Genomic DNA, 23,557 nt, shown 5'->3' with positions numbered 1-23,557 from the left:
TTCTCTCTTCATGCCTCCTCCCCACAGTATCGTGCCGATTCTGCCAGTTTGCTGAGCTGCATTGGGCTATGGCGGATCCAGCAGGAAGATCTGGAAGATGAGGTGTTTATGGTACTGCTAGAAAAGCTGCACTGTGAGCCATTTCTGGTGAGTGTTGGGCCATGGAGAATGCAATCACAATGGCATTCAAGAGCTGACTTCCCTTCCACGGGGCCATTCAGGTCAGGAATCCACCCCTTTCTCGCCCACTCTAAGTAGACACCATGCAATGAGGTCTTCCCCCTCCTTTTCTGAGCCATCAAGACTGATGATTTGCAGGTGAGTTCGCTTACATTTAAATAGGGGCCCAAGCCACAAAGTCAGGAGCCCAAATCCAGTGCTCTGTGATTTAGCCGATTACAGCCAGAGAGACTGGCCTTGAAGTATGGATCTGGGTCCCTAGACTTGAGCTCACACACACCATCCTCACTCTTCTGCCTGCTGTGACATGTACCTGCTACAGCACCTGCTGCACTTCTTCCTCTGCCTGGCACAGCATCTCCTTCCTGACCCACCCCCCTCTCTCTTGTTCACAGGTAGTCAGGCAGATGGTGGCAATGACTGTGGAAGTTTTGCACATGAAGGAACAGGTGTGGGATATTGTGGAGAAGTAAGTTACAAACTAAAGAGTAAGAGATCCAGGTGCTGACTACAACCTGCCTCCATCCTACCCCATGACAAAGCCCCTGCTGTGGTCTAGGCTTGTTTCCATCACAGTTTCCTGATCTTTAGGAACCTTCCTGCTGGCCTGATTGTCACCAGATCACTGTCTGCACTCCTGGCCAGAAGGGATTTGGTGCAGACTGGATTTCAAAGCAGAGGGACACAGACGGTGGGTGGGACAGTGGGGCTATCCTGAAAGGTTCTTCTTATCTCTTAATAGGCATGGGATGCTATTTAAGAGCAGGCAAAGCTATACATTGAGCCATCATGTTATGGGGCTGGGGTATCATCGTCAGCAATCCCTTGCTTCAAGCATGATTTCTACTGAGGCTCGTTGATGGGTCTTGAGGTGACTTTAGAGTCCAGTCCTTGAGCCACAGCTCCGTTTGCAGAAGTTGGAGAGTAGACTGTAGGTTGGGATCCCTCTCCTCTCCTCTCCTCTCCTCTCCATCAGAGAGAGGAGACAGAATTAAAGGTAGTTTTAAAACACAAGAGTTTACACAGTTTTAGTGGGAGTGAACTGAAACCAGATTGGAAGGTGGGGGAGACTCAAGGAGGCACCAATGATGGCAGCAAGAAGTGAACATAGTGAGACTGCTCCCCTTCCCTTCAAACCCTGGAAAGGAAAGGCAGAACAAACCTAATTTCCCTTCCTCTTGCATTGCTCTTTTGCTTCCTGCAGCCAGCTGAAAGAGAAGTGCAAGATGATCAGAAGACAGGCCGTTGCTTCATTGGTAAGGCACACTATTCAGCCGCATTAGGCCCTTCAGACCTGTTGGTAGTGTGTGGGTGATGGTGTGTAGGGCTGTCCTAGCTCTCTCTGGCTGCAGCTCCACTTGCCTTTTCCTTGCTCTTTCTTTTTCCCACACAGCCCATTCCTAACCTCTCTCCATTTGCTGTGCTCTGTCTGTCCTCTCCAGTCCTTCAGCCATGCTTTTGGGTTTCCCAAATGTGGGCTCCATCCTTCTTCTGTGCATCCCATTAAAAAGGGAGCCCTATTTTTAACCCCTAGTGATACAATCTCTTCCTTCTGTTGGCCTGATGCGTGTCCTGCTTTCTGATCTGCTTGGGCAGTGGGACTGAGTGGCTCAGGAAACCGATATGGGAGTCTTCTCATTTCTAGACAAGGGGTATAAACGCAGCCCGGGTTACTGGGGTGTGAAAACTATTATCCTGTGTCGGTCAAGCTGTCTGGTCATTTCAGGGTGGGATTTATCCTCATCTCAAATGTCTCCAGAATTGGCCTCTATATTAGTAAATCTCAAACAGAGATAGAGGTGGAAAGACCTCTTCTCCTTAGAGGTGATCCCTGAAGGTCAAGACTGAGATAGATTGATGGGGCAGCATGAGGGACCTTATTGTACCTGCAGTATCTCTCATTACTAGGGTGCCCTTGGTCTTCCCAATAAGCAGGTGTTCTTTACCCTGCTGGAGATGCTGGAGACAGACAGCAGTGAGGCGGTCCGCATACAAGTGAGTGATGTGTTTCAGTTATGTTCACGGTTCTTAGCGTTCAGCTGGTCAAGACGGGCAGGGACCCTATCGGTGTGTGTTTACAATTTTGCCTTGCAGGTTATCAAGACATTTTCCATCCTGGGGATGAACAAAAGACATGTGTTGAAGAGCTTGCTGATGAAAGTAGACCCAAAAGGGCCTCTAGGCAGGTATGGTGCAGAGCTGGGGATCAGAGAGTGACCAGACTGGGGTGAGATGTCAGGGTGCTCTGGAGATGATATGTTGGGGTTTCTGAGATGTCTCCATCTCACCTCAGCCTGTCTTCAAGGAGCTAAGGCAGTGGTTTACAACCTTTATAGACTCAAAGCATCCCTTGTTTGACTCGACACACATCTCTGTAACTTTTGTGAATTAAGCAGCACCTCATTTCCAAAACTAATTTATTTATTACTTGCAGAGAGGGACTGGGCTCACAGTGGCCAGGCAGGGTTAATCCTGAGCCTCCACTTATATCTCCTCATACCTGCTTATCGCCTCACACCTTAGGGCACCCTTCAAAAGATCTTGTGGCCCCCCAGGGTGCCCTGGCACCCTGGTTGAGGATCACTGGGTTAAGTTCTCTGATGCATCAAGATACATGTGAAGGCATTCAGCTGGGTTGTAGCTTGGAAATAAATGATAACAGCCTCTGGGAGGTCTCATGTGAACATCAGTATCCTAAGCCTGTAGAGTAACAAATGAATCAGGTGAATATTGGCTTCCAAAGGCACAGCTCTCATCTCTGCTGTGGTAGCAAAGGGCTAATAATATTGCAGTGATAAAATAATTTCCTCCCGTCCTGCTCTCTGATCATTCTTCATCCTCTCTCCGCTTTTAGAGAATGTGTGAAAGCCTTGAGAGGCCTCCAGAAATCTCCCAGCACCCAAAGAGATCCAACGCTCAGAGACTATGAGATCTCCCAAGAGGTGGTGACTGGAGTGTCGCCTCTAGCATCCTGCGCGCTCAGAGCAGGCAGATGATGTGGAAACAATGCACAGGGATTAAAACAGCCTTTGCCATTTGGGGATTTTCATGCATGTGCTTACTTTTTTGTCTCCAGAGCGCTGTGGATCTGGGGCCCAGCACACAGGAATGGGGTGCATGTGTGTGTCTAGAAGGTGCCTGGTTCCCCTGCTGTGCAAGATTCAGTTGTTGTGAACTTGCACGGGGATAGGAGATGCAGGCAGGGGAGCTGGGGAGAGCTCAGAGGTGCCTCTCTTTCTCTGACAGGATGTAAGCACATGCACGCTGTGCCAAGCACTGCTGCCCAGCCCCTCATTTGGCCCTCCAAACAGCTCTACAGCCTCAGTGACTCATCCTACCCCTGCAAGGACAAAGGCGTCCTTGCAGCAGTCCACACCCGGGCAGTGCCCAGGTCACACACTCATCCCGTTCTGCCTGGGCAGGCCCAGGTCCCAGTGAACCAAATGGTACTGGTCCTGCTGAGTAGGTCTTGCTCCTGCTGGTGGCACTGGCTTTGCTGGGCAGGCCCTAGTCCTGGCATTGCCTGTAGGGCTTTATATGTGGCAGCACTGTTGTCCCCAATGGACAGTGTGAGTTTGTGTCCGGTGCGCTATTGTCAATGAACACAAAGGGGTGGAGGATCCAACTTAATCTTTATTGTTTCCAGTCTGTGCAGAGAGGGGTGCTTGGCAATCGTTTGCAAAGCAAGCACCACCGGTTTTTATCTTTGGGTACCTTTTATACATATGTTTGCAAGTGTATCGCTCAGTGATTGGTTACAAGCCACTGACATAAGACGTTCTCTACTGAGCATGTCTCTATACCTATGTTTTAGCCATGTATTTTATTTACATACATATATGTTTCATTAACATACTTTTGCCCTGCCCAGGGGTGTGATTTTTAGCATTATAATGAGACCTTTTTTTGAACTTCTTGCTATCTTACAAGTGTCAGGGAGACACTATCCTGCTGGTGTTAGGGAGGCATTTCAGGAATCCTCCGCATCCCACACGCTGTGTTCTGCAAGCATCTCTTAACACACACATGCCACACCCCTCCCAGCATCAATAAGTTGCCTTAAGTATTCAGTTAGATATAGTTTGCAAAAGCTAGATATACTATAAAAAAGATTACATAAAAAAAGATTACATCAGCACCTCTCCTTGGGAGCCCTATGGCACAGGAGCAGGGTATGTTAGCATCTCACTGCTGGGCTAAAGGACTGAGGGCAGCTGATGTGCTCAAAGCCCTCTGGTTCCCCTTGTGCAGACCACAGTTTCTGGGCCACAGTTGAAAAATGGGATTTGCTTCAGAAAACCAAGCCCTTGGGGGCTTTAAAATGGACTTGTGGCATCAAAGTATGGCCTGAGTGAGTGGCCTGAGGAGATGTGCTGTCAGCAGGGCACGGTCCTCAAGGTGCAGAGGATGCTCTAGGAGAGAATTCCCATTACAATAGCCAGGGCCAGGTGCTCTCTGGGGGTGTAAGGGGATGATAGCATCCCCCACTGGAAGGGAGTGCTCCACCTGAACACTGAGGTTAAACTTACCAGTAGTCATATGAGCCCAGTATTCATTCCTGCCCAGGGCAGGGGGTCGGACTTGCTCAGGTCCCTTCCAACCCTACATCTATGAACTATGAACCTTCATAGGCCCAGCTCAATGAAAGCAGGTCGCTTCCTAATGGCTTCAGTTAAGGCCTGATTCTGCAGACTACTAAGTGCCAGGGGCTCTCTCAGCTCTGAGAGTGAAGGATATGCAACAGCTAACTGCAGAGACCCTGTGCGCTGCATGGCTGGTCCCTAAAGCAGCATGAAAGATTCTGGATCTGCTGGGTACCTGGAGAAGGAAGAGTAATCCATAGCGATGGGCCAGGTAGGGACTTGAGCAGGCTCTGGGCTCTGCAGGGCTGCTCTGCTTATCAGATCAGTTAGTCACATGAATTAGCTGTGAGGCAACCTCCGGGCAGTTCCCATGCTGACACTTCCACATTTCTCAGGCATGTTTAGCAACATAACTCTGGACCGCAACCTCAGTGCAAGCCAGGTGGGTGATGAATGCAGTTTTGCAAATGCTGGAGATTTCCATGTGAATAAATGGACTTGGCTGTGGTAGTGGGAAGATCCAGACCCTTTGGGAAGCTCAGGCCTGCCAGGGGAAAGGCCCTGGACCGGTGCCTGACTCTTTTGTGTGTGGGGAAGGGAATCCAGAGCTGCAGCCGGAACCAGGCGGAGTGGGGACCCAGAGATTCACAGTAGGGGAGGAGTAAAGAGCAGCCCATCCTATTTCCATAGGAGGGGAGCAGGGAGTCAAGCCGTACTCCAGCCCCCATTGTGTGCCCTATGGGTCAGTCTGATCCCCTCCACACCTCCTCCCTGCACCACCACACCTGGGGACAGTGCAGGTGGAAGGGCAGGAGGAGATGCACCCCTGGCTGCTCCCCCTGACCTGGAGGAAGGAGAAAGAGGGACCCCTCCACACCTTGCCCCCATACCTGCAAGAGGGGGAGTGAAGAGCCCCAGACCCACAGGAACACAGGTGAGGCTGGGGTGGGGCAGGGCTGCAGGAATAACTGGCATGGGAGCAGGCAGGTGCTGGGGGTCCATTAGCTGGGGCACAGGTGCACTGAATTATTCTTCAGGGGGCTGGGAAGAAGCTGGAAGCTCCTTCCCATCCCCCAGCCAGTGCCGGGGCCAAGAAACACTAAGTGCAGAAGTGGCAATGCTGATTTTCTTACACACACACACCCCTCTTATATACACCCCTTCCACACAGATTTTTCTCTTACACACATGTGCACTTTTTTCTTATATACACCCTGTCTACACACACATTTTTCTCTTACACACACATGCATACACACATATGTGCATGTGCATGCATGCACACTTTTTTCCTTATACACACCCTGTCCACACACAGATTTTTCTCTTATACATGCACTGATTTTATCTCTTCTATACACCCCCACACACTGATTTTTTTCTTATATGTACCCTGTCCACACGCCGATTTTTATTTTACATATGCACACATACACACCCCGATTTTTCTCTTATATACACCCACACACATGGAGTTGGGGGAGATGGGGTTGTTCAAAAACCCAAAGCTAGACCAGAACCCCAATGCACATTTCTTTTAAAAATAATGTGACTTTTGAGTCACTTTCATGATATTTTATGGATGTGACTGGTGATAGTTATAATTTTGGGGGCTGGCAACATGTGATGTTCTCAGTGACAACAGCTGAGAACCTAGCTGAATCCCAAGCTAATTGTGCGTTATCAGTGACATCTCTGGAGTCCCTGGTCCTAGTGACTGAGCTTCTCAGAGGTGTAACCAGTCCTGAGAAAAATGTTGGTTTCTTGCAGGAAAATTTGCAACCAAAAATGTTCATGTGAAATATTGTTGTTTCATTTTGTTCAGTTCATTTGCAATCAGCATTTGAAAAGAAATGGAAAACTACAGTGTGACACCTACTGGAAATTTTGTTTCATTGGATTTTTCAAACCTGTAAATGAAACAAGCTGTTAGGTCCAAACAAACTGTTAGGTCAAAATGGAAACATTTCACTTTGCTGGGGCAGAATTATTAAAAATAACGGGTTGAAAATTTTCAAATACTTTTTCATTTGAAAAGTCACATGGGGAAAAACATCTCCTTATCCAACACCATCTCTTCCCCCTAGACTGTTAGTACCCCAGGGCACAGCCTTTGGTGCACTAGGGAGGTGTTACTGGGCAATAAAGGTATCCAGGTGGTAGTCGTATTGGTCTAGAGGCAAAAGCAATCAGGACAGGTGGTAGAGGTGATATCTTTTATAAGATCAACTAGATTTTTGCAAAAAAAATTCTTTAATTGCAAGCTTTTGAGCACAAACACTCTTCTTCAGGCATAGGAGAAAAGATTGTAAAAGTTCTCCTGGGCAGAAATAAAAGTGGGTGATATTTCATAGGAGAGTTGAAAGTGTGGTAAGTTCATATTGAGTTGAAGGCGTGATAAGTTCATATTTCATAGGAAAGTTGAAGGTGTGGTAAGATTACCGTTGGTAAGATTATCATACCTTCAACAATCTTTTCTCCTATGGCTGAAGAAGGGTGTTTGAGCCTGAAAGCTTGCAATTTAAGAATTTTTTCTGCAAAAATCTAGTTGGTCTAATAAAAGATCACCTCTACCATGAGCACTGTGCAGTGAAGCTGGGAGCAGGATACATCCCATCCTTTAAAACCTTCAAGCAGGGTTTTAAGTGATTCAAATGAAAAGCTAGGGCATTTCTTTCTGCCTTCAACCTGTGTATACACTACGGCACGGTCAATAGTGTACTCTAAGGCTTTCGCTTTCATCTCTGGCAATACACACATGCAATGCTTACTCCGGTTTCATAGATTTCATAGATTTCATAGACATCAGGGCTGGAAGGGACCTCGGAAGATCATCGAGTCCAGCCCCCTGCCCAAAGGGCAGGAAGTCAGCTGGGGTCATAGGATCCCAGCAAGATAAGCATCCAGTTTCATCTTGAAGGTGTTCAATGAAGGCGCTTGAACCACCTCCGGTGGCAGGCTGTTCCAGACCTTGGGGGCTCGGACAGTAAAGAAGTTCTTCCTTATGTCCAGCCTGAAACGATCTTGAAGTAGTTTGTGACCATTCGACCTCGTCATCCCTTGGGGCGCTCTGGTGAACAAACGTTCCCCCAGATGCTGGTGGTCACCCCTGATAAACTTGTAGGTGGCCATCAGATCACCCCTGAGCCTGCGCTTTTCCAGGCTAAAGAGCCCCAGGGCTCTCAGCCTGTCATCGTAGGGTCTGCTTCCCTGACCTCTGATCATGCGCGTGGCTCTTCTCTGGACTCTCTCAAGCTTCTCCACATCCTTTTTGAATTGTGGAGCCCAAAACTGGACACAGTACTCCAGCTGCGGCCTCACTAAGGCCGAGTACAGGGGAGAATGACGTCCCGGGATTTGCTTGAGAAGCATCTATGGATGCAAGCCAGCGTTTTGGTCGCTTTACTAGCCGCCGCATCGCATTGCAGGCTCATGTTCATCTTGTGGTCAATGATGACCCCCAAGTCTCTTTCTTCCATAGTGCTAGCCAACATAGCACTGCTGAGCCTATAAGGATGCTGCAGGTTTTTTTTCCCAAGGTGGAGAACCTTGCATTTATCGGCGTTGAACACCATCAGATTCTCGTCCGCCCACTTGCTGAGCCTGTCCAGGTCAGCCTGGATAACCCACCTGTCTTCTGGTGTGGATGCTTTGCCCCAAAGTTTGGTGTCATCGGCGAACTTGGCCAGTCCGCTTCTGACTCCAGTGTCCACATCATTAATGAAGATGTTGAACAGTATGGGTCCAAGGACAGAGCCTTGGGGGACCCCACTGGTCACAGGACATCGCACTTGTACCATAAGACAACACAGTAACCTCATATGCATCGATATTACTGCAGTCTAGAGATTAGCCCATCTGATTGACACACAGCCTGTGTTTTAGGGAAGGTATTTTTTTCAACCAGATGTCTAATGTGTACAATATTTGTCTTGTGCTGAGCTGGTGCAGCTAGCTTGCCTCTGATCTGAAGCCTGTGGGATTCAAACACAGGCACCATATTTCTCTCTGGTTCTTCTGAATAGCGGCTATGTAGCCTTCTTGCCTGTGATCCCAATAGTTGGCTGTTTAAAATCCCTTTTGGATAAACAATAGCAGCTGTTTCATTCCCAACCTGTTGCCGGTCCTGCTTACAAACCAAGAGATTTCAGTCTGACGGTGTCCGTAGGGTCTCTGCCCACGGTGGTGGCTGGAGTTGGTTTGCTTGACATCTGCAAGGTGGGAATGGAGCGGTGTGAATAATATGGCAACTCTGCACGTCCAGTTTTACTGCTTAGGCTCCTTCACAACACCGGAGACTACCTGCTGTGATTTGTTTGGGGCTTTGTATTGGACAGCAGCTTCTCCTTAGGGAAATCTCTTCTTTCTTTTTATACTTGGAGATAAAAATATGACTGATCAGAAAAGACGCCAGAAGCAAACCCTATGTATCTGCAGCTGAGCAGCTTTTGGTTCACAAACCATAGAGCATCCCTTCTGTCAAGTGACTGGCACAGTCCTGTGAATAATGGCTGGAGGAGCAAGCCCTCGATGTTTGTGCCCCAGTTTATGATTCAGGGGGCTGGGACGTCTCTCCTTTGTCCAGAGTTTAGCTGCTCCAGCTCTAAGTGGGTGATCCTGAACTAGCTGCAGTCTTGAGCTCTTTGCTACATTTTCTCCCTACCTAACTTTGGGGCAGGACCTTCTTGCAGCGGTTTTCTGGGCTCCCCAAGTTAGGAGGGATGTTGACATCACTGTAAAATCCTGTCGGGCCACTGTGTCTATAACTGCATACTCTGTGCTGGTGTCTAGGGGGTTGTCCCCAGCTGCTTAGCTCTAGGGTGAGAAGACACTAGCACCAGTAAAGCACAGAGCCCATCCCAGTCATACTGAAAGGAGTGATATTGGGACGGAAACAAGTGACTGTCTTTTTGAAACCCAACTACCCGAGGAGGCTAGTTCAAAGCTGCCGATGACTCAGAGCGAGAGATTTTGAGGCAAGAAATATGCTTATATCTAAATCGACTAAGGATGCTTGCTGATAAGTGATGAAAAACCAGCAAGGTAGCAGCAGGTCCAGTGACTAAAGAGACTCATTGCAAACATGTACTTAGGTCTCTATACAATGAGCTCAAACAAATATGGATCATCACACAGGAATTGGGTATTTCTATCTATTTGCCTGTTACCACATCCTAATTGGACTGTTGAGTCTCCTTAACCATGTTGCAGCCATCCACTGGCTCTGCTCTTGTGCTTGCAGCCTTGGGATCCTTGGTTTTGGAAAACCCAGCTCATTATATGAATATGAATATGTAATTTAAAATATCAGTGAGTGGGGAATGGATACTCAAGGACCAGAACAGCATGGCATCTCTTAACACCTTGAGGATGACCTTCTCATGAGATGGATAAGTTAACTTTGGTGCAGTTTTGTTCTCCCAGTGCAAAGGTGTCCTATTTCAGGCAGGATCTGGCTTACTGACCTAACTGGAGTCATTCTGGATTTATACTGGGGTGAGTGAAGAATTGAACCCAGATGTGTTTGTGATCTGTTGTAGCAGAAAGGCACGTAGAACCAAGCCCTGGCTGCTATGTCATATCCAGCACACCTTTGTGTGCGTGACAATGCTTTCTTTACCAGTAGCTATGAAAGGTCAAGTTAGATTCCTATGTGAAATCACAGGCCCTTCAATTTATACAGACTTATCTTCTTGGAAATGAGACAGCAAGTCATTCTGATGCAATTCAGTGAAGTCTGAGTCAATCTGTTGAAACTGTTTTCTCCTACATATCTATTTTCAGGCATTCATCACATGCCATGGTGATAGTGGGTGCCATATTCACACCCTTGAGGCCACGTTCTGTTATTGACGTGGCTGATACTCTTAGCTACTGAAGAGCTGACACAGACATCCTAGTCCAGTGGTTTGGTGGTGATCCGCTTCCATATATTGCTAAAGATTCAGTCGAGTGTCCTCATGACTTAAAAGAGCTACCGTAGCTTCAAGACTACAAGGGCACATCCAGATGAGTGCGTGCATGTGTTTCCCTGGGGACAAATAGCAGCAGCACATAGTTGTGTGTGGCAAATTGCCCTGAGTGGGGTATGGGAATATGGGGCCAACACCTGGGCTGGCTCCAGCAGCCTTACTGGGGTTCTGGGGGCTCCCGGGGCTCCAGCGGCAGTGATCTGGGCTTGCAGAGCCTGGCTGGCAGCTGGGGCATGGCTGGAGTACGCTGCCGCCATGTGCCATCCTGCTTTTTTCTGCCGCAGGTGTTTTTTGGCACCGGGATCTTCTGGTGTCAAAAAAACCCTCCACACTGCAAATTGGCAGCACGGCAAATCCCTGCATGTGCGGCGTGTGCAGTTTGCAGCACCGCAGACAGGACGGCAGAGCCACAAACTGCACGTGCACGCTCATCTGGATGCACCCCAGGAGACAAATGAAGCTGCAACTCGAACTGTTTGAATGATTCCAACTGAGTCACTCATGTGGTTGCTTTTGCCCATTTTCCATGAATAGCGCTGGTTTCTACGTCAGAAAATATGTGATGAACCGTTTCTGTGAGTCAGCATTGCCCTATAGCAAATGCATGAGTAGTTTGGTGCAGGTACTGACATTTTAAGTTGTTTTGATTGGACTGCCAGGTCACGTGGGCCATTTGCACTCCTTCATTGGGGGAGCAGAACCTTTGCAACTGGTTGAATATTGAGCAAATCCAAAACGTTGCTTCCTGTGAATATCCTGCAATGTTCACTGCTTCAAGCCTCCTTGCTGCCTAGACAAGGCTATCGTAGATGCCACGTGCACAGATGCAAGCCTGCAAGAGCAGACCCTTACGAGTGATGCAATGTGGAGAAACCTCAAAGGTGGGAGGGGCAGAATGAGGAAGGATGAAGATTATGGTGCCTTGGTCATATGATTACATGGCTGGGGTTACAGTTTTAGCTACTGGATGGGTGGTGTGGTAATAACAGACCAAATTGAGCTAAGCCTGTGCCTAACTTTACGCAGATAAGCAGTTCCACTGTGTTTCTCAGAAGGAAAATGAGTCACTGCTGTGAGCCAGGAAAAAATTTGCTTGCAGGCTAATGGAGTGACGGCTCTGTGGGTTTTGGCCTAGGCAGCAACATGTCCCCGAGTTAGCTCATGGGGCTTATAGGACTTTCAGTGGTAGAGTCTGAGAGCTAGCTGGCTTCGGTGGTGAGGTCTCACAGATGAGAGAGCTGCAGAGAGGCACCAACAAATGTGATTTTTCCACCTTGGACGTGATGGGCGAGGGAGCACTGACCTCTGAAGATAGGAGAAGGATGGAGAGAAACTCTGCACTCGTTCTCTCACTTACGTGGAGCCCACCTTGCTGGGCTCTTGGGTTGGTTTGAAGATGAACGTAACTGCTTTGATGGTATCCTTGTCTCTCCTGCTCTCTGGCTCACTCTACGTTTTTCTCTTGGGTGCTTTGTGACTGTCCTGAGTGAGAGAGACCGGAGGGGATGTTTTTGTAGACCCTTTTGGACAAATCCACTGACCATCCTTCACTGTACCCTCAGGCTAGGGACAGACATTACACATAAACCAGTTTAAGTAATCAGAAACTGGTTTAAACCTGTAACAGAACAGATGTTCAGTGCACATAAACCAGTTTCAAAATGGCTGAAACCGGTTTGAAAGAAACCTGGTTGAATGTAGTGTCAGACTTAACTGATTTGGGTCAAACTGGTTTTTGTCAGGTCTGTCCCAGACCCCTCTGGAGCACTTCAAAGACACTTAGGACACTTTGAACAGCATGTCTGTCCATAGCCCCAGTTGGTTTTGATACATAGTAAGGATCTGATAGAAAAGTTGGTTGTAAAAAAATAAACTTTGGACCGAGCAATTACACATTGAATCAATTTACACTTCAGAGAATGAAAAAACACCCGTAACTAAAGTGGGTTTTTTTATTTCAGAAGAACAAACTCTAACAAACTAAGGAAGCTACTTGTGAAGTCAGTTGGATCAGACAGTTGTGGGACCTGCATGTGGAGGAGACTTGGAATCCCCTTGTTAGAGACGGGACAGCTTACCCAAGCTAAAGGACAATGTTGGCAGTTAATGAGTATAATAGGCAATTAATACATTCAGACAGCAAATTCAAATCCATCCGAGTAGTGAAATTGTACAACTCCACTCCAGAAAGGGTTTTGGAGCCAAGGAATCTCCCTTGCTTTATAAGGGAACTTATCATCTTATGGAAAGGTAATCCATGCTGTATTGTCTGAAAAAGCAAAGGACAGTAGTCAGCAACCCAGGCACCTCCTTCTAGTTTCCTTTTCCAAACTAAAAGCATCTGGACAATTTATATTCCCTCAGCCTTTTCTCAGCAGCTGTTGAACTGTTTTGACCAAAACATTCAGAAGTAATTCAGTCTAAGGTAGATGCTAGGCATGGAAAACTTAAGCTTGAGTGGTTAAACTTTGGCAGCTGTCAGCAATTGAAAACATGGTCTTAGGACAGGAAGCTTTAACAGGCGTGTTAATGCCAGGCCTGCCAACCAAACAGGCATGCAACCCACCCCAAGGTCTCATGGCTCGCCAGCACCTCTCCTTCTCTCTGCAGGTGCCAGTGAAACACCATGCATTCAACCAGGGTAAATTAAACTCTGTGGGTTTTGAGGTTTTCTTATGAGATTGGACTTGATTTGATTCTAGATCCTGGTAGTTTTAATTACCTCGAACCCTGTGAGAAGGTAAGCAGCTTTCCCCTTCCCTGTCCCTGATGCCTTATCTGTTTCCCATTCCCTTTATCGTGGGAGTAGCGATGGGCACAACCGCGCTCTTTCTCCTGCAGTTTTCATCCATCACCCACATAGCATCCACCATCAAGCCACTAAAGATCTAGATGTGCTGCTCTTTGGTCGCATCCACGACAATCTGTATCGAGTGGCTTAGTGCCTTAGGAGAGAACAGCGTTAGGGGTCTTTCCCTGTCTGCAAACCTCCGAGGACCAGAAGAAACATTGTTTGGACTCCAAAATTATATTTACTCAGAAATTTTACTTACTCTGGGTTGAGTAAATTACTCAGCCCAGAGTAATCTCCTGTCTGCAATGTCCAGTGTCCATGTTTCATGAGCTGAGCAAACCTGTTTTTTCCAATATGATGCTAAATGCAAACACTCAGTGCTTTCTTGTGCAAGCTCCCTTCTTGCACAAGGTGCATGCAGTTCAACAGAGGCACAAACTTTCTCCGTTGTTCTCCTGAATGACACTTGTGTGGTTTCAGTGTTTGTAATCTCAGTAGCTGCCTGTCAGAAATCTCTTCTTGGTGCATAATTACAGCTGCCTTGTTCCAGCCTGCTGCCTGTCCAGATTATAAACCAAGAGACTCAAGCGCCACTGTGAGCAAGTGTGTCTGTTCTGCGCCCACAGCAGTTGTTGGAGTTTGTCTAGGTCAGAATTGCTTCTACAGTCTTTTCCTGTGAAGTTTTCCAGGTAGAAACAGAGGAGCCAAGTGCAAAACCGTCCTTTTCCTGTCCACACTTATGTCTTGCTTTTCACCGTCGTGTACAGGGTTTCCTCTGGGAGACTGGCTGAGCCCGTCGCCCTGGAGAGCTGCTCTACGTTGCTGTAGATGGCATGCTGGTTTGGGGTGGATATTGTCACGGTGGCATAAGCAATCTCGTCTTTCTTTTCTGAATCCTAGGTGGAAAAGCATCATAGTTCAGAGAGGATAAGCAAGGAGAGCATCCTAAGTATCTGCCAGTAAGTAGTTTGGGCTTTATGAACTGCAGATGTTCCTTTAGTGAAAGGACTGTCCCGTGAGGATTTACCTCTTAGATGCCTAAGGTACCTTGGCCTTCCTTATGCTGCTGTGCCCTGCAGCCCCTGCCCGTTGCACTGAAGTGTATGGGACTGTGTGTGTAGGCAAGGACTGAAGAGTTCTGGGTTAAACACATCAAAAGGTTGATCTCACATCGTGGGGCAGGTGTGGAAGGGTAAGTGTGATTCCCAGGCCTGACTGGATGATTTTGAGCTCTTCACTGTGTTTCTCTCCTACCTGATGGTGGGGCTTGTAGCTGCTTTTTGAGTTCACTGAGATTTCCCTTGCTTTATGCTGTACGTGTGTTTCAGAAAATGGCACATAAAGGGACTCCACTTTACAATGTAACAAATAGGGATACATTCCAAGACCTGTACTGTACTGACCCCCAGACCCATTTCTACCTCTTTTACGAGATAATTTTGGTACTCACCATCAGCAAAGAGGGGTAGGAGATAAGCTAGCGGGATGCATAGAAACCATAATGGGGATGGCAACTAAAGAAACACATGTCACAGACAACGAGCAAGGAGCACAGATCCACACAGGAGACTATTTTGGTGTGCATTACTCCCACAATGCACCGCACAAAGCAGCTGACTGCAGGCTTCCACCACACTGATCACATAAGAGTGCATTTTCCTTGCGTATAACACATTTTTGGTATAAAAAGGGTCATCGCATAAGAGCCAATTCACACATATGGAACCCACATAAAGTGAGGGAGACCTGGAATAGTAAGTCCCAGGGAGGAACAAATCATCAAGTTCATGGTAGGCAGCTGAAAGCATTAGACCAGTTTTATATCGACTGCATGGAGCAGTAGCTGCATCATCATTTTTTTGGTATGACTCACTGCATTATTTTACTATTAGGGTAAGTCTACAACACACCCCAGTACTAACAGAACTAGCTTGGGTACCAGAAGCATTACATGTTAACTAGACACCATCCAGTTCCCTAGCTATTAGTTAGAACTAACTTGGGGGTCACTGTGTTTCATGACAGTGGGCCAGTAGGTACACCCAGAGAACCACCACCGTATCTGAATAGCTAGTTTTTTTTCTGTATGACCTTCCTCATTTCTGCAACTTCTTTTCTTGGCAATGAGACGGCAAGTCACTCTGGTGCAATTAGTAGACTCTGAATGTGAGCAACTCTATTGAGAATGTTCCCTTTTGAGGGGAGCTTCAGTGTCTTCCACTGGATATGAGTTCCCAGGGGCTGCTCCTTGGGGATCCTTCAGCATGCTTTGCTTACAAAAACACCTTGGCCACTGGAGTGCCGACATAGGCACCACAAGAGTGAGACCGGGCTCTGTACTGCCATGTCCTGGTGAATGTAAAGTAGAATCTATATGTGCTCATAGCCAGAAGTCACGGGGACCTGAGCAATCTGCAGTCTGCACAGAGCAGAGGCATTTCCTGGCTCACTTTCTCATCCCTACCCCTCTATCACCCACTATCACACTTTAGGTGACAATTATGGCTGCAGGTCTCTGGGATGGAAATGAACCAGATACTAGAGCTGGGTGAGCAATTCTGAGTCATTGATTACTTAGCTTCTTTTCCATGCATGGGTCAGTTCTTATTTTTAAAAAAATCATTAGCATTTATTTGATGAAGAATTTCAGTGATTAACTCTTGGCCTCTAGTTTATTCAGGAACTATTTGTTGCAAATACTCAACATTTTGGTTGCTGGATGGGCCATGCTGGTGCTGTGATACATCTGAATGATCACAACTCTTGGCAGGAGTTGCCTCACAAAACTCCAGCCTTGCTTCCTGTGCCTACTGTGCAGCATTCACCTAACATCCGTGGTTTATAGGGCTGTGCGAAACAGCACCATTGCATTTCGACTTGAGTTTTGAGGGTTCCACGGAACAGCGTTTCATTTTGATTCGAAACAACTGTTCCATTTTGCTTCGTTGAAATAGTGATACCCAGCTGGGCTGACTTCCCATCCCCAGCCTGATCGTAGGGCTGGGGAGGGGAACTGAGCGACTGGGCTCAGTTCCTTTCCCCGGCCCGATCGCAGTGCTTGGGAGGGGAACTGAGCCCGGGCTCAATTCGCTTCCCTTGTGCTGTGATCGGCTTCCTGCAGCCTGGGAGCAGGGGATGGGGGGAGCCAGGGCTGCACTGCTGGCTGCTGCTGGGAGCGCCACCCTGGATCTCCCCTGTCTCCCACCACCTGCTGCTGGCTGCTTCAAAACTTGAAACTTTTTGACTACTCTCATTTTGTTTCAAGGCTGTTTCGAAGCCCTTCATTTCGATTTGATTTCACTGTTTCAAGCTCGAAATGAGTCAAAACAGTGTCGAATCGAATCAGGCGGCGAAATTTTGCACAGCCCTAATGGTTTATTGAAGTACCATGCCAGCAGCCTTGCTTCTTAGAATATCGGCAGAAAGCAAACCCCGATGGGACACTAGCATATTTGAAGCAACACTTGTGACATCATTTGCGCAGTGGCACCTGTGACATTGCACCCTTTCCCGACGGTTGAAGATGAAATGATACCAAGGCACATTCTGATCTCCCTTACCAAATCTGAGTGGTTGGTTTTCCTGGCCATCTGCACAGATGATCCTGCAAAGGAAGGAGACAAAAAATAGATCCAGTTAACAGAAACTTACAGCAACAGGTGAAGAGGCAAGTGCTGCTTCAGCAGCTAGGTAGAAGCAATCTTCACATGCCCAGCTCATGGAAATGCCAACTCAGATCCAGGCTCTTCATTAAAACCAAGGTCTCGCTGCCTATCCCTAATGTAAAATGAGCTGCGTCGGTCCGGATTCAACCACACCAGACACAGCCTACTGAATCCATTTGTTTTCTTGTGTTCGGGACACAGCACTTTGACTTAACCTCGTTAGAATTAGTACAGTTCTGGCCTCCTGAAATGAGCCACACTTGGGTGTAGTTGCCAAGTTAACATAAAGCCAACTGGATGATACAAACAAACTAAAACCTCCTTCATCCTTCACCCGAGCAAAATCTCTCATATAAGGTTTTACTGACCCATAGTGTTGGCACAGATCACAGCACCACAGCTCACAGAAGTCACACTGGTGCATAGAACAATTACTGCAGGCTACGTTAATGGGTTTAGCAGTGGCTGGTCTTGTGGAAATGAGTGACACCAAAAATACCACTAGCTGTCCAAACCCGGCCAGATCCTAGACTGACCAGCGCTGTACGGACTCAACAGAGCTCTCAGGCCAGACGCCTGTTCACTACAATGGTGGGTGAGAAGGAAGGAAGGACCAGACTCTGGTGCCCTAACTGGCTATGGGTGGCAGCAGACTTCACAAGGAGCCACATTTGATTCCAGTGATAGGCTACTAGTAGAGTAGGATGTAGGGGCATGTGAAGAAGATTATCTGAATGTCACATCTTGCAGACCTGCTCTTTCAGCCTAGTTCAGAGACATTACTGGAGAGCTGGGCAGTAAGGCTGGAGAGCAATGTGGAGGCAGGGGGAAAGAGATGCAGCAGTTTCTTTTCTGAATACACAGCATTCTCTCACCTTTTCTTTTCCTTCTGGAGATAAAGATCAACACTGCAATTGCAACTAAAAGGAAGATGAGAAGCAGCAGGGTGCACGGTATCAGGATGTAGATTGGGATCTCTGTAGGCCTGTGGGAAGAAATGAGAATGTCTTTCTGTTTGCATATTTTCTTCCTTAGAAGCAAATTCAGAAGGAGCAACTATTGTACACAGGGGACAGCAGCTGAATGCACCAGCTTATTCTGCTGGAGATCAATGAACTTGGCATTCGTGTCAAATGCAAATCTGAGTGGCCAGCCCCAGCAGGAAATCTGTTGTGAAAGCATTTTATGTAGGAGTCAAGGTCCTGGGTATCAAGTGTACATGCACAGTGCATGTGGCATCGCAGGGGAGATCTTGGTGCGGTTGAGGAGAGAAGCATCGCTTGGAAATGAATGTCCGTGTTTATTTTTACTTGCTCAGTCTCAGCCAGTGCCTTCACCCCCCGATAAACTGATCTTCCGTTTCTGTGATACAGTCACACCACCCACCTCCCTCCATGCCAGGAGCCTCTGCAGTCAACTGGAGCAGGGCTGGGGCAACAGTTAAAGGTCTCTGTCCTGGGGAACTGATGCTTCACGTTTCAATCAGATTCAATTTGTTTCACTTTTCATTTGCAAGCTTTTAGCTGGAAACTAAATCACACAGCGGTACGGGAGCTGGACAAAGCCTGCTGTTTAACTAACTCTTCTATCCCTTTGTTTTACCTTGTCTTTGAGAGCAGCAGAGATGTGCAGCAGCCTGAATGGCTAGGCTGGTTAGAGCCAGGCCCTATATTTACTAGCACCAGTTCATCTTAATCATTTGCTATGTCAGGTCCTGGTCCTGCAAATGTGAGCATGTCCTTTCCTCTGTGGGCATGAATCCTCCCATCAAAGTCAACTGGACTGTTCACAAAGCTAAAAAGTGTTTGTGCAGCTTGAGCCCGGCAGTACATAGTGCCTGGTGGAAATTACCCGGCTGCAAATGCCAGACTGGCTGGTCTGCCTTCATTCAGGAAGCTGAGCCAAGCTCTCAGACACACCCAGCAATTTAAGGCAATGGATGCTTAAGTCATGCACGTATCAAGCTCAATGCACCTGACTTAAGCCTCCAAGTTGTCCCACCAACTTCAGAAAAGGGTGAGGGCTCCCTGTTACAGCCAGAAACAGCTTTGCTTCTTCCCGGCAGTGCCAGATCCCAGAGGCAGCTTGTGGTTTAGGGTACATGGTGGAAATAATGGAGACTTAACATAAGGAATAGTAGGCTTCAGTGGTTCAGATCAGAGACCACAGGTGGAGAGACAGAAAGAGATCAATCTCCATCTGAGACATCATACACTCTAAGATACAACACTGTTGTCTGAAGGAGGAAGAAGCTGGGGAAAGAAACCTCGGCACTGTGTGAATTCCCACGAGGCAGAAGACCATAGTGGCCAACAGTGTGACAGCTCTCACTCACCCTGTCGGAGTGGTGTGGTGGCTAGGGAAGTCGTGTTGTTCTTTCTCAGCAGCTGTCCAGGGTGAGGCCGGCTTTGTGGAGGAAGAAGGAGGTGAGTACTCTGGGGGCATCTGTGTCCCTTCTGCTGAATGAGAGGGTGGAAGCTATCAAGGGGTGAAAAAATCAAATCTTATGGACCCCCCCCTGCAGCACTGTAGCTGGGAATGGAAACATGGGTGGGACCTAACTTACAATGGACTTCGTCCCAAATCGTATTGCAAACGTTTAAAACAATTAACACCCTCCCACCCCTGAGCCTCAAATAGCTTGTCTGTTAAGCTGCAGGCTTAAAATATTCGATGTTCAGCTCCGGGGGTGGGAGGTGCAGGGGGTGCAGCTCGCCCCTCTGCTGCTACCCCTGCCCACACCTGCACGTAGGGGCCATGACATCCCTGCAATCACCGGGGGAAATTGCCCCAGCAAGGACCCGGCATAGGGTTACTGTGTCTTGTCTTAGGTTTCCCTTCAGCTTTATCAGCCCAGCATGGGGGCACATCAGGGAGAGCTGGGGGTAGGGAGGAAAGAGTCTGCATCTGTATTAGTTCTGGGGAAGGTCCGGTCTGCAGCAGCACACAAGAAACCTGGGAGGAAGTGAGTTTGTGGTAGATCAGAGAGGCCTAATTCTAATCCATCTGCCCTTCCTCCTCGGCCCATGCCTTCCCGAGACGGAGCACGCAGCCCTTCCCTCCGTGGCTGGGCTCAGCTCCATCCCTCTACAGTATGTTACCCTTGCAGGGTACCCTGTGATAGCATCTACCCCCGTGACCAGATGATGGAGGGGAAGCAGGGACAGGGCTGCAGCTAAAGGAACTGCAGATTGCTCAAAGGTTTTGCAAGCCATGACAGCCTTTCCCTTGATCTGTTTTAAGGGCAACAGGGACTCTGTCCAATCTAACCGGCACTAACGTGGCAGTACCCAGGTCAGTCAGTGGTGCTGGGTCCACAGTGGGAGTGAGACCCAGCTCCACCCCTGACAACTCCCCTTCTCTCTCAGGTCAGGGCAGGGTCTGATTCCCTTGGAGAGAATCCCAGGAAGCATTAGCAGCTCCTGCCTCGGCTCTGGGTTGTGTGTCCATAACCCTGAGCGAGGGACCAGGAGCTCGTGCGCGAAGACACGGTCCAGATGTGGAAGATCATGGTGGAGGGATGGGTCTTGCCTGGGGCTGAGTGTGAAAGCACCCCCTCTCCCGCCCCACAACTGTGAAACACCCGCAGCCCCTGGGAGATCAGTTGGACATGAGGGATTCCTCTGCAGCATATTCAGCTACAGCGCTCCACAACCCCTGATCGCTGTGAGGGGAGTTTCCTGTCTGCCTTGCTGAGGCCGTGGTGTTTGCTGGGCAAATGCCTTGTCATGGCACTGCCATCACCTGCCAGCAGCCATGCCCCCACACCCCTTGCCAGCTGTCTATTCATGCTGCAGGATTGGTACAATAGGATTTGAATTTAGCAAGCGCAGGGCACGGACCCACCTGGGTGGTGCACCGCGCTGCAAAGCCCCTGGGGTTCCTGTGGACGGGAGCGGGGCAGGGACTTACCTGGAGACACAAGCAGGTTCACAGGGTGTGTGGGATCAACTCTCAGTGCCCTTGCCACCCCGCACAGGTAGGTGCCGGTGTCCGCCATGACCAGGTTCTTCACAGTCACCGTGATGGTGCGTTGGGTGTGATTGTCCTGGATGGAGAATCGGTCCTGCCACACCTCAGCCTCCGACCCTGTGGTCTCTATGATGTGGCTGCCCAAGCACGATAACATGTCGTCTCTGCACCAGAATTTTGGATACTCTTCATAGCCTTTCTTATAGTGGCACGTCACAGACACCGAACCACCTTCAGGTCCCGTCACCATCTCTGGGCCCGTCACTGTGTTGGGATCTGTCAGTGACAGAAGGTCTATTCCTGCACAGCAGTCTGTGGAGGCAGAGACATGGAGAGTCATTTCCATGCCCCAGCGGTGAGGAGTAGTGTAGAGATTTGCTTTGGCAATCCCTCTGCACGTTTGAAGGCAGGGACAGATCTGGGAAATGTTGAGATGTTTGTCACCCTTATCCATTCACCATGGGGGCAGCAAATAGATAAGACCTCCCCACACACACGCCTCTAATCAGGGGCAAATTCCCCTGAACAGTCTCTTGCTCAGAACACAGGCTAACTGGGCTCCTTGCTTTCCTCCCTCCGGCTGCTGGATGATGGGGAGACTTGCCTAACGCAAGGCTGGAGACCCCAGCTAGTGGCTTTTTTTTTTAATTTTCTAATTAACAACCCTCATAGAAGTGGACACTACACCCCTTCTCCTGGTAGGGAGGAAGAGATGAGGTGGGGATGGGCTGTCAGGCGGAGTACTGGGTAATGGGCATTACCACCAGGACAAAATGCCCATGAACTCGGCTGACCCTGGAGAATAAACCATGAGATTGTGCGAGTGGATTGCGTTGCCAAAACGAGAGAGATCCTGCCTGTGACCCCCCCTTCTGCTCCATTGGAATTGGGAAGTTTTTGGGGACTTGCAAATATAAAGTCTCAGTTTGCTATAGCTTTCTCATCAGGGGCTTTTTGGAAGAAACCTGATCAAACAGCTCTGCATAAACAGTGCAAATATGCTCTACCCTGACAAAGAGCTCAAGGGGAGATTTACCCCAAGGAAGAGGCACAGCACACCCTACTCCAGGAGCAGTGCCCTGGGGGATCCTACAAACTTACTGGAAGCCTGCAAGACACGTCCTGCAGTCGCTGCTGCAGTGCCAGCCACCGCTTTGCAACACTACAGCAGACGGGGTATGAGCAGGCTGAAGAAGGCCGGCACTGGCTGTGTTTCTGCTGGGCCCTACAGGGATCATTGCATCTTACCTAGAAGGAGCATCCAGCCAAGCCCTGGGAAGATCCTCATTGTTCTGCCGCCCTGCTCCGTCTGATGAATCCTTGATCCTCTAGCCAGGAAAAGTCCCTTTTTTACGCTTTTCGGAGGTGTCGGGTACTTGAGTCTTTTCTAGGACTTTGCAGTGAAACTGTGGTTCTGTAGCTGGTTTCTTTATTGTCAGGATTTGTCTTCTGTTAGCGTCTTATCTGCCTCACTTCCCTCCAGGAAGGCAGGAAGGGAAGTGACTGTCACTGAGAACTTGTAGTTGTGTTTCTGTGGTCACCTATTTTTCCCCTTTTAGCTATGTTTTTTTCTGTGACATACTGGGCAGGGCTTGGTGGGAAATGGCTGCTGCAATAGCAGGGAGTGCTGAAGGTTTCTGCTGAAAGGCTCACAGCCCTCATTTAAAACACAGAAATATTTGTTGTCTTTTTCTTTTGGCCGATCTGTGTAAATACGTTCCCTCTTATCTTGAAAACCAGCCCAACCATACAGAAAGTGGGCTCTGCACAACCTGAGCAGCAGCAAAAATGGACTGTCCCTTCTTCCCCTGAAGGAGATTTTAACTTTCTCCTTAGAGCTGCTCAAAATATTGTGTGTGGAGTTTTTTTCTGGTGCAAAACCTTAACAGAAACCTCACATGGTTTTCTATCTATCGGTTATAACCAGAAATCAGCACATCCGAGTGTCACACCGTCCCTGCTGGTGAAAAGATATTTTGCTTTCTTACTTCTGAATCATTCTGAATTTCAGCAAACGTTTCCAAGCGTGGCAGTTGCTAGTTCTGGTGTATAAATGACGGGTGCCAGCGCAGTATAACTTACTCTAAGCTGCTCTTTGGGGTATTTACAGATTCCTTTTGAGAGCAGGAAGAGGCTTAAACTAATTTATGGAAGGAGCATAAATATACATGAAAATGTCCTGCAGGGTGAGGGACAGGTGGCAGTTATAGGGCCCTGCTTCCATAATACACTGCACCTAGGACATTTCTTTAGAAGACCATTATAAAGTTAAACTGGCAAAGGTTTGGAAAGGCCAGAGTGAAAGTGGCTTGTGCAGCTCCGAGAAGTGTCTCCTGAAAGTTTCATAGTTTCTAGGGTCGGAAGGGACCTGGGCAGATCATCTAGTCCGAC

General features: G+C 48.3%; 2 protein-coding genes and 1 long non-coding RNA gene across 4 annotated transcripts in view; 2 read left to right on the top strand and 1 right to left on the bottom strand.

Moving 5' to 3' along the window:
- HEATR9 (HEAT repeat containing 9) overlaps positions 1–3,216 on the top strand; it is a 17,168-nt gene extending 13,952 nt beyond the window's left edge. The window contains exons 10-15 of the mRNA XM_025199161.1: positions 28–147; positions 576–649; positions 1,385–1,436; positions 2,089–2,175; positions 2,275–2,366; positions 3,035–3,216. Of these exons, the coding sequence (XP_025054946.1) occupies positions 28–147; positions 576–649; positions 1,385–1,436; positions 2,089–2,175; positions 2,275–2,366; positions 3,035–3,176 (567 nt within the window). The 3' untranslated portion in view covers positions 3,177–3,216. The remainder of the gene's footprint in view (positions 1–27; positions 148–575; positions 650–1,384; positions 1,437–2,088; positions 2,176–2,274; positions 2,367–3,034) is intronic.
- A 2,332-nt stretch (positions 3,217–5,548) lies between these two features.
- The window catches only part of LOC112549600, a 38,147-nt gene continuing 20,138 nt past the window's right edge, over positions 5,549–23,557 (top strand). The window contains exon 1 of the long non-coding RNA XR_003093091.1: positions 5,549–5,697. This is a non-coding gene — a long non-coding RNA (uncharacterized LOC112549600). The remainder of the gene's footprint in view (positions 5,698–23,557) is intronic.
- LOC102369196 (CMRF35-like molecule 5) lies at positions 12,661–22,813 on the bottom strand. 2 transcript variants are annotated; one of them, XM_006019745.3, is made up of 6 exons: positions 22,415–22,813; positions 21,107–21,478; positions 19,530–19,653; positions 18,070–18,179; positions 17,090–17,133; positions 12,661–14,425 (listed from the first exon to the last, which is right to left on the bottom strand). In XM_006019745.3, exons 1-6 carry the CDS (start codon positions 22,452–22,454, stop codon positions 14,267–14,269), a joined length of 849 nt encoding a protein of 282 aa, XP_006019807.1. In that variant the 5' UTR covers positions 22,455–22,813; the 3' UTR covers positions 12,661–14,266. The 2 variants fall into 2 exon arrangements, with proteins under 2 accessions (XP_006019807.1, XP_025054932.1); XM_025199147.1 differs by having other exon boundaries at positions 19,530–19,650.

The sequence above is a fragment of the Alligator sinensis genome, unplaced genomic scaffold (assembly GCF_000455745.1).
Source record: "Alligator sinensis unplaced genomic scaffold, ASM45574v1 scaffold876_1, whole genome shotgun sequence".
NCBI lineage: Eukaryota > Metazoa > Chordata > Crocodylia > Alligatoridae > Alligator > Alligator sinensis.
Note: the sequence above shows the minus strand (reverse complement) of the source record. Positions and strands in the feature narration are given on the sequence as shown.

Excerpts from the sequence above, each read along its gene's own strand:
- LOC102369196 (XM_006019745.3), bottom strand. The coding sequence starts at position 22,454 with ATGAGGATCTTCCCAGGGCTTGGCTGGATGCTCCTTCTAG. Across the intron at positions 21,479-22,414 it reads TGGCTGGATGCTCCTTCTAG|ACTGCTGTGCAGGAATAGAC; the intron begins GTAAGATGCAAT and ends CTGCCTCCACAG. Across the intron at positions 19,654-21,106 it reads GAACCTGCTTGTGTCTCCAG|CAGAAGGGACACAGATGCCC; the intron begins GTAAGTCCCTGC and ends CCTCTCATTCAG.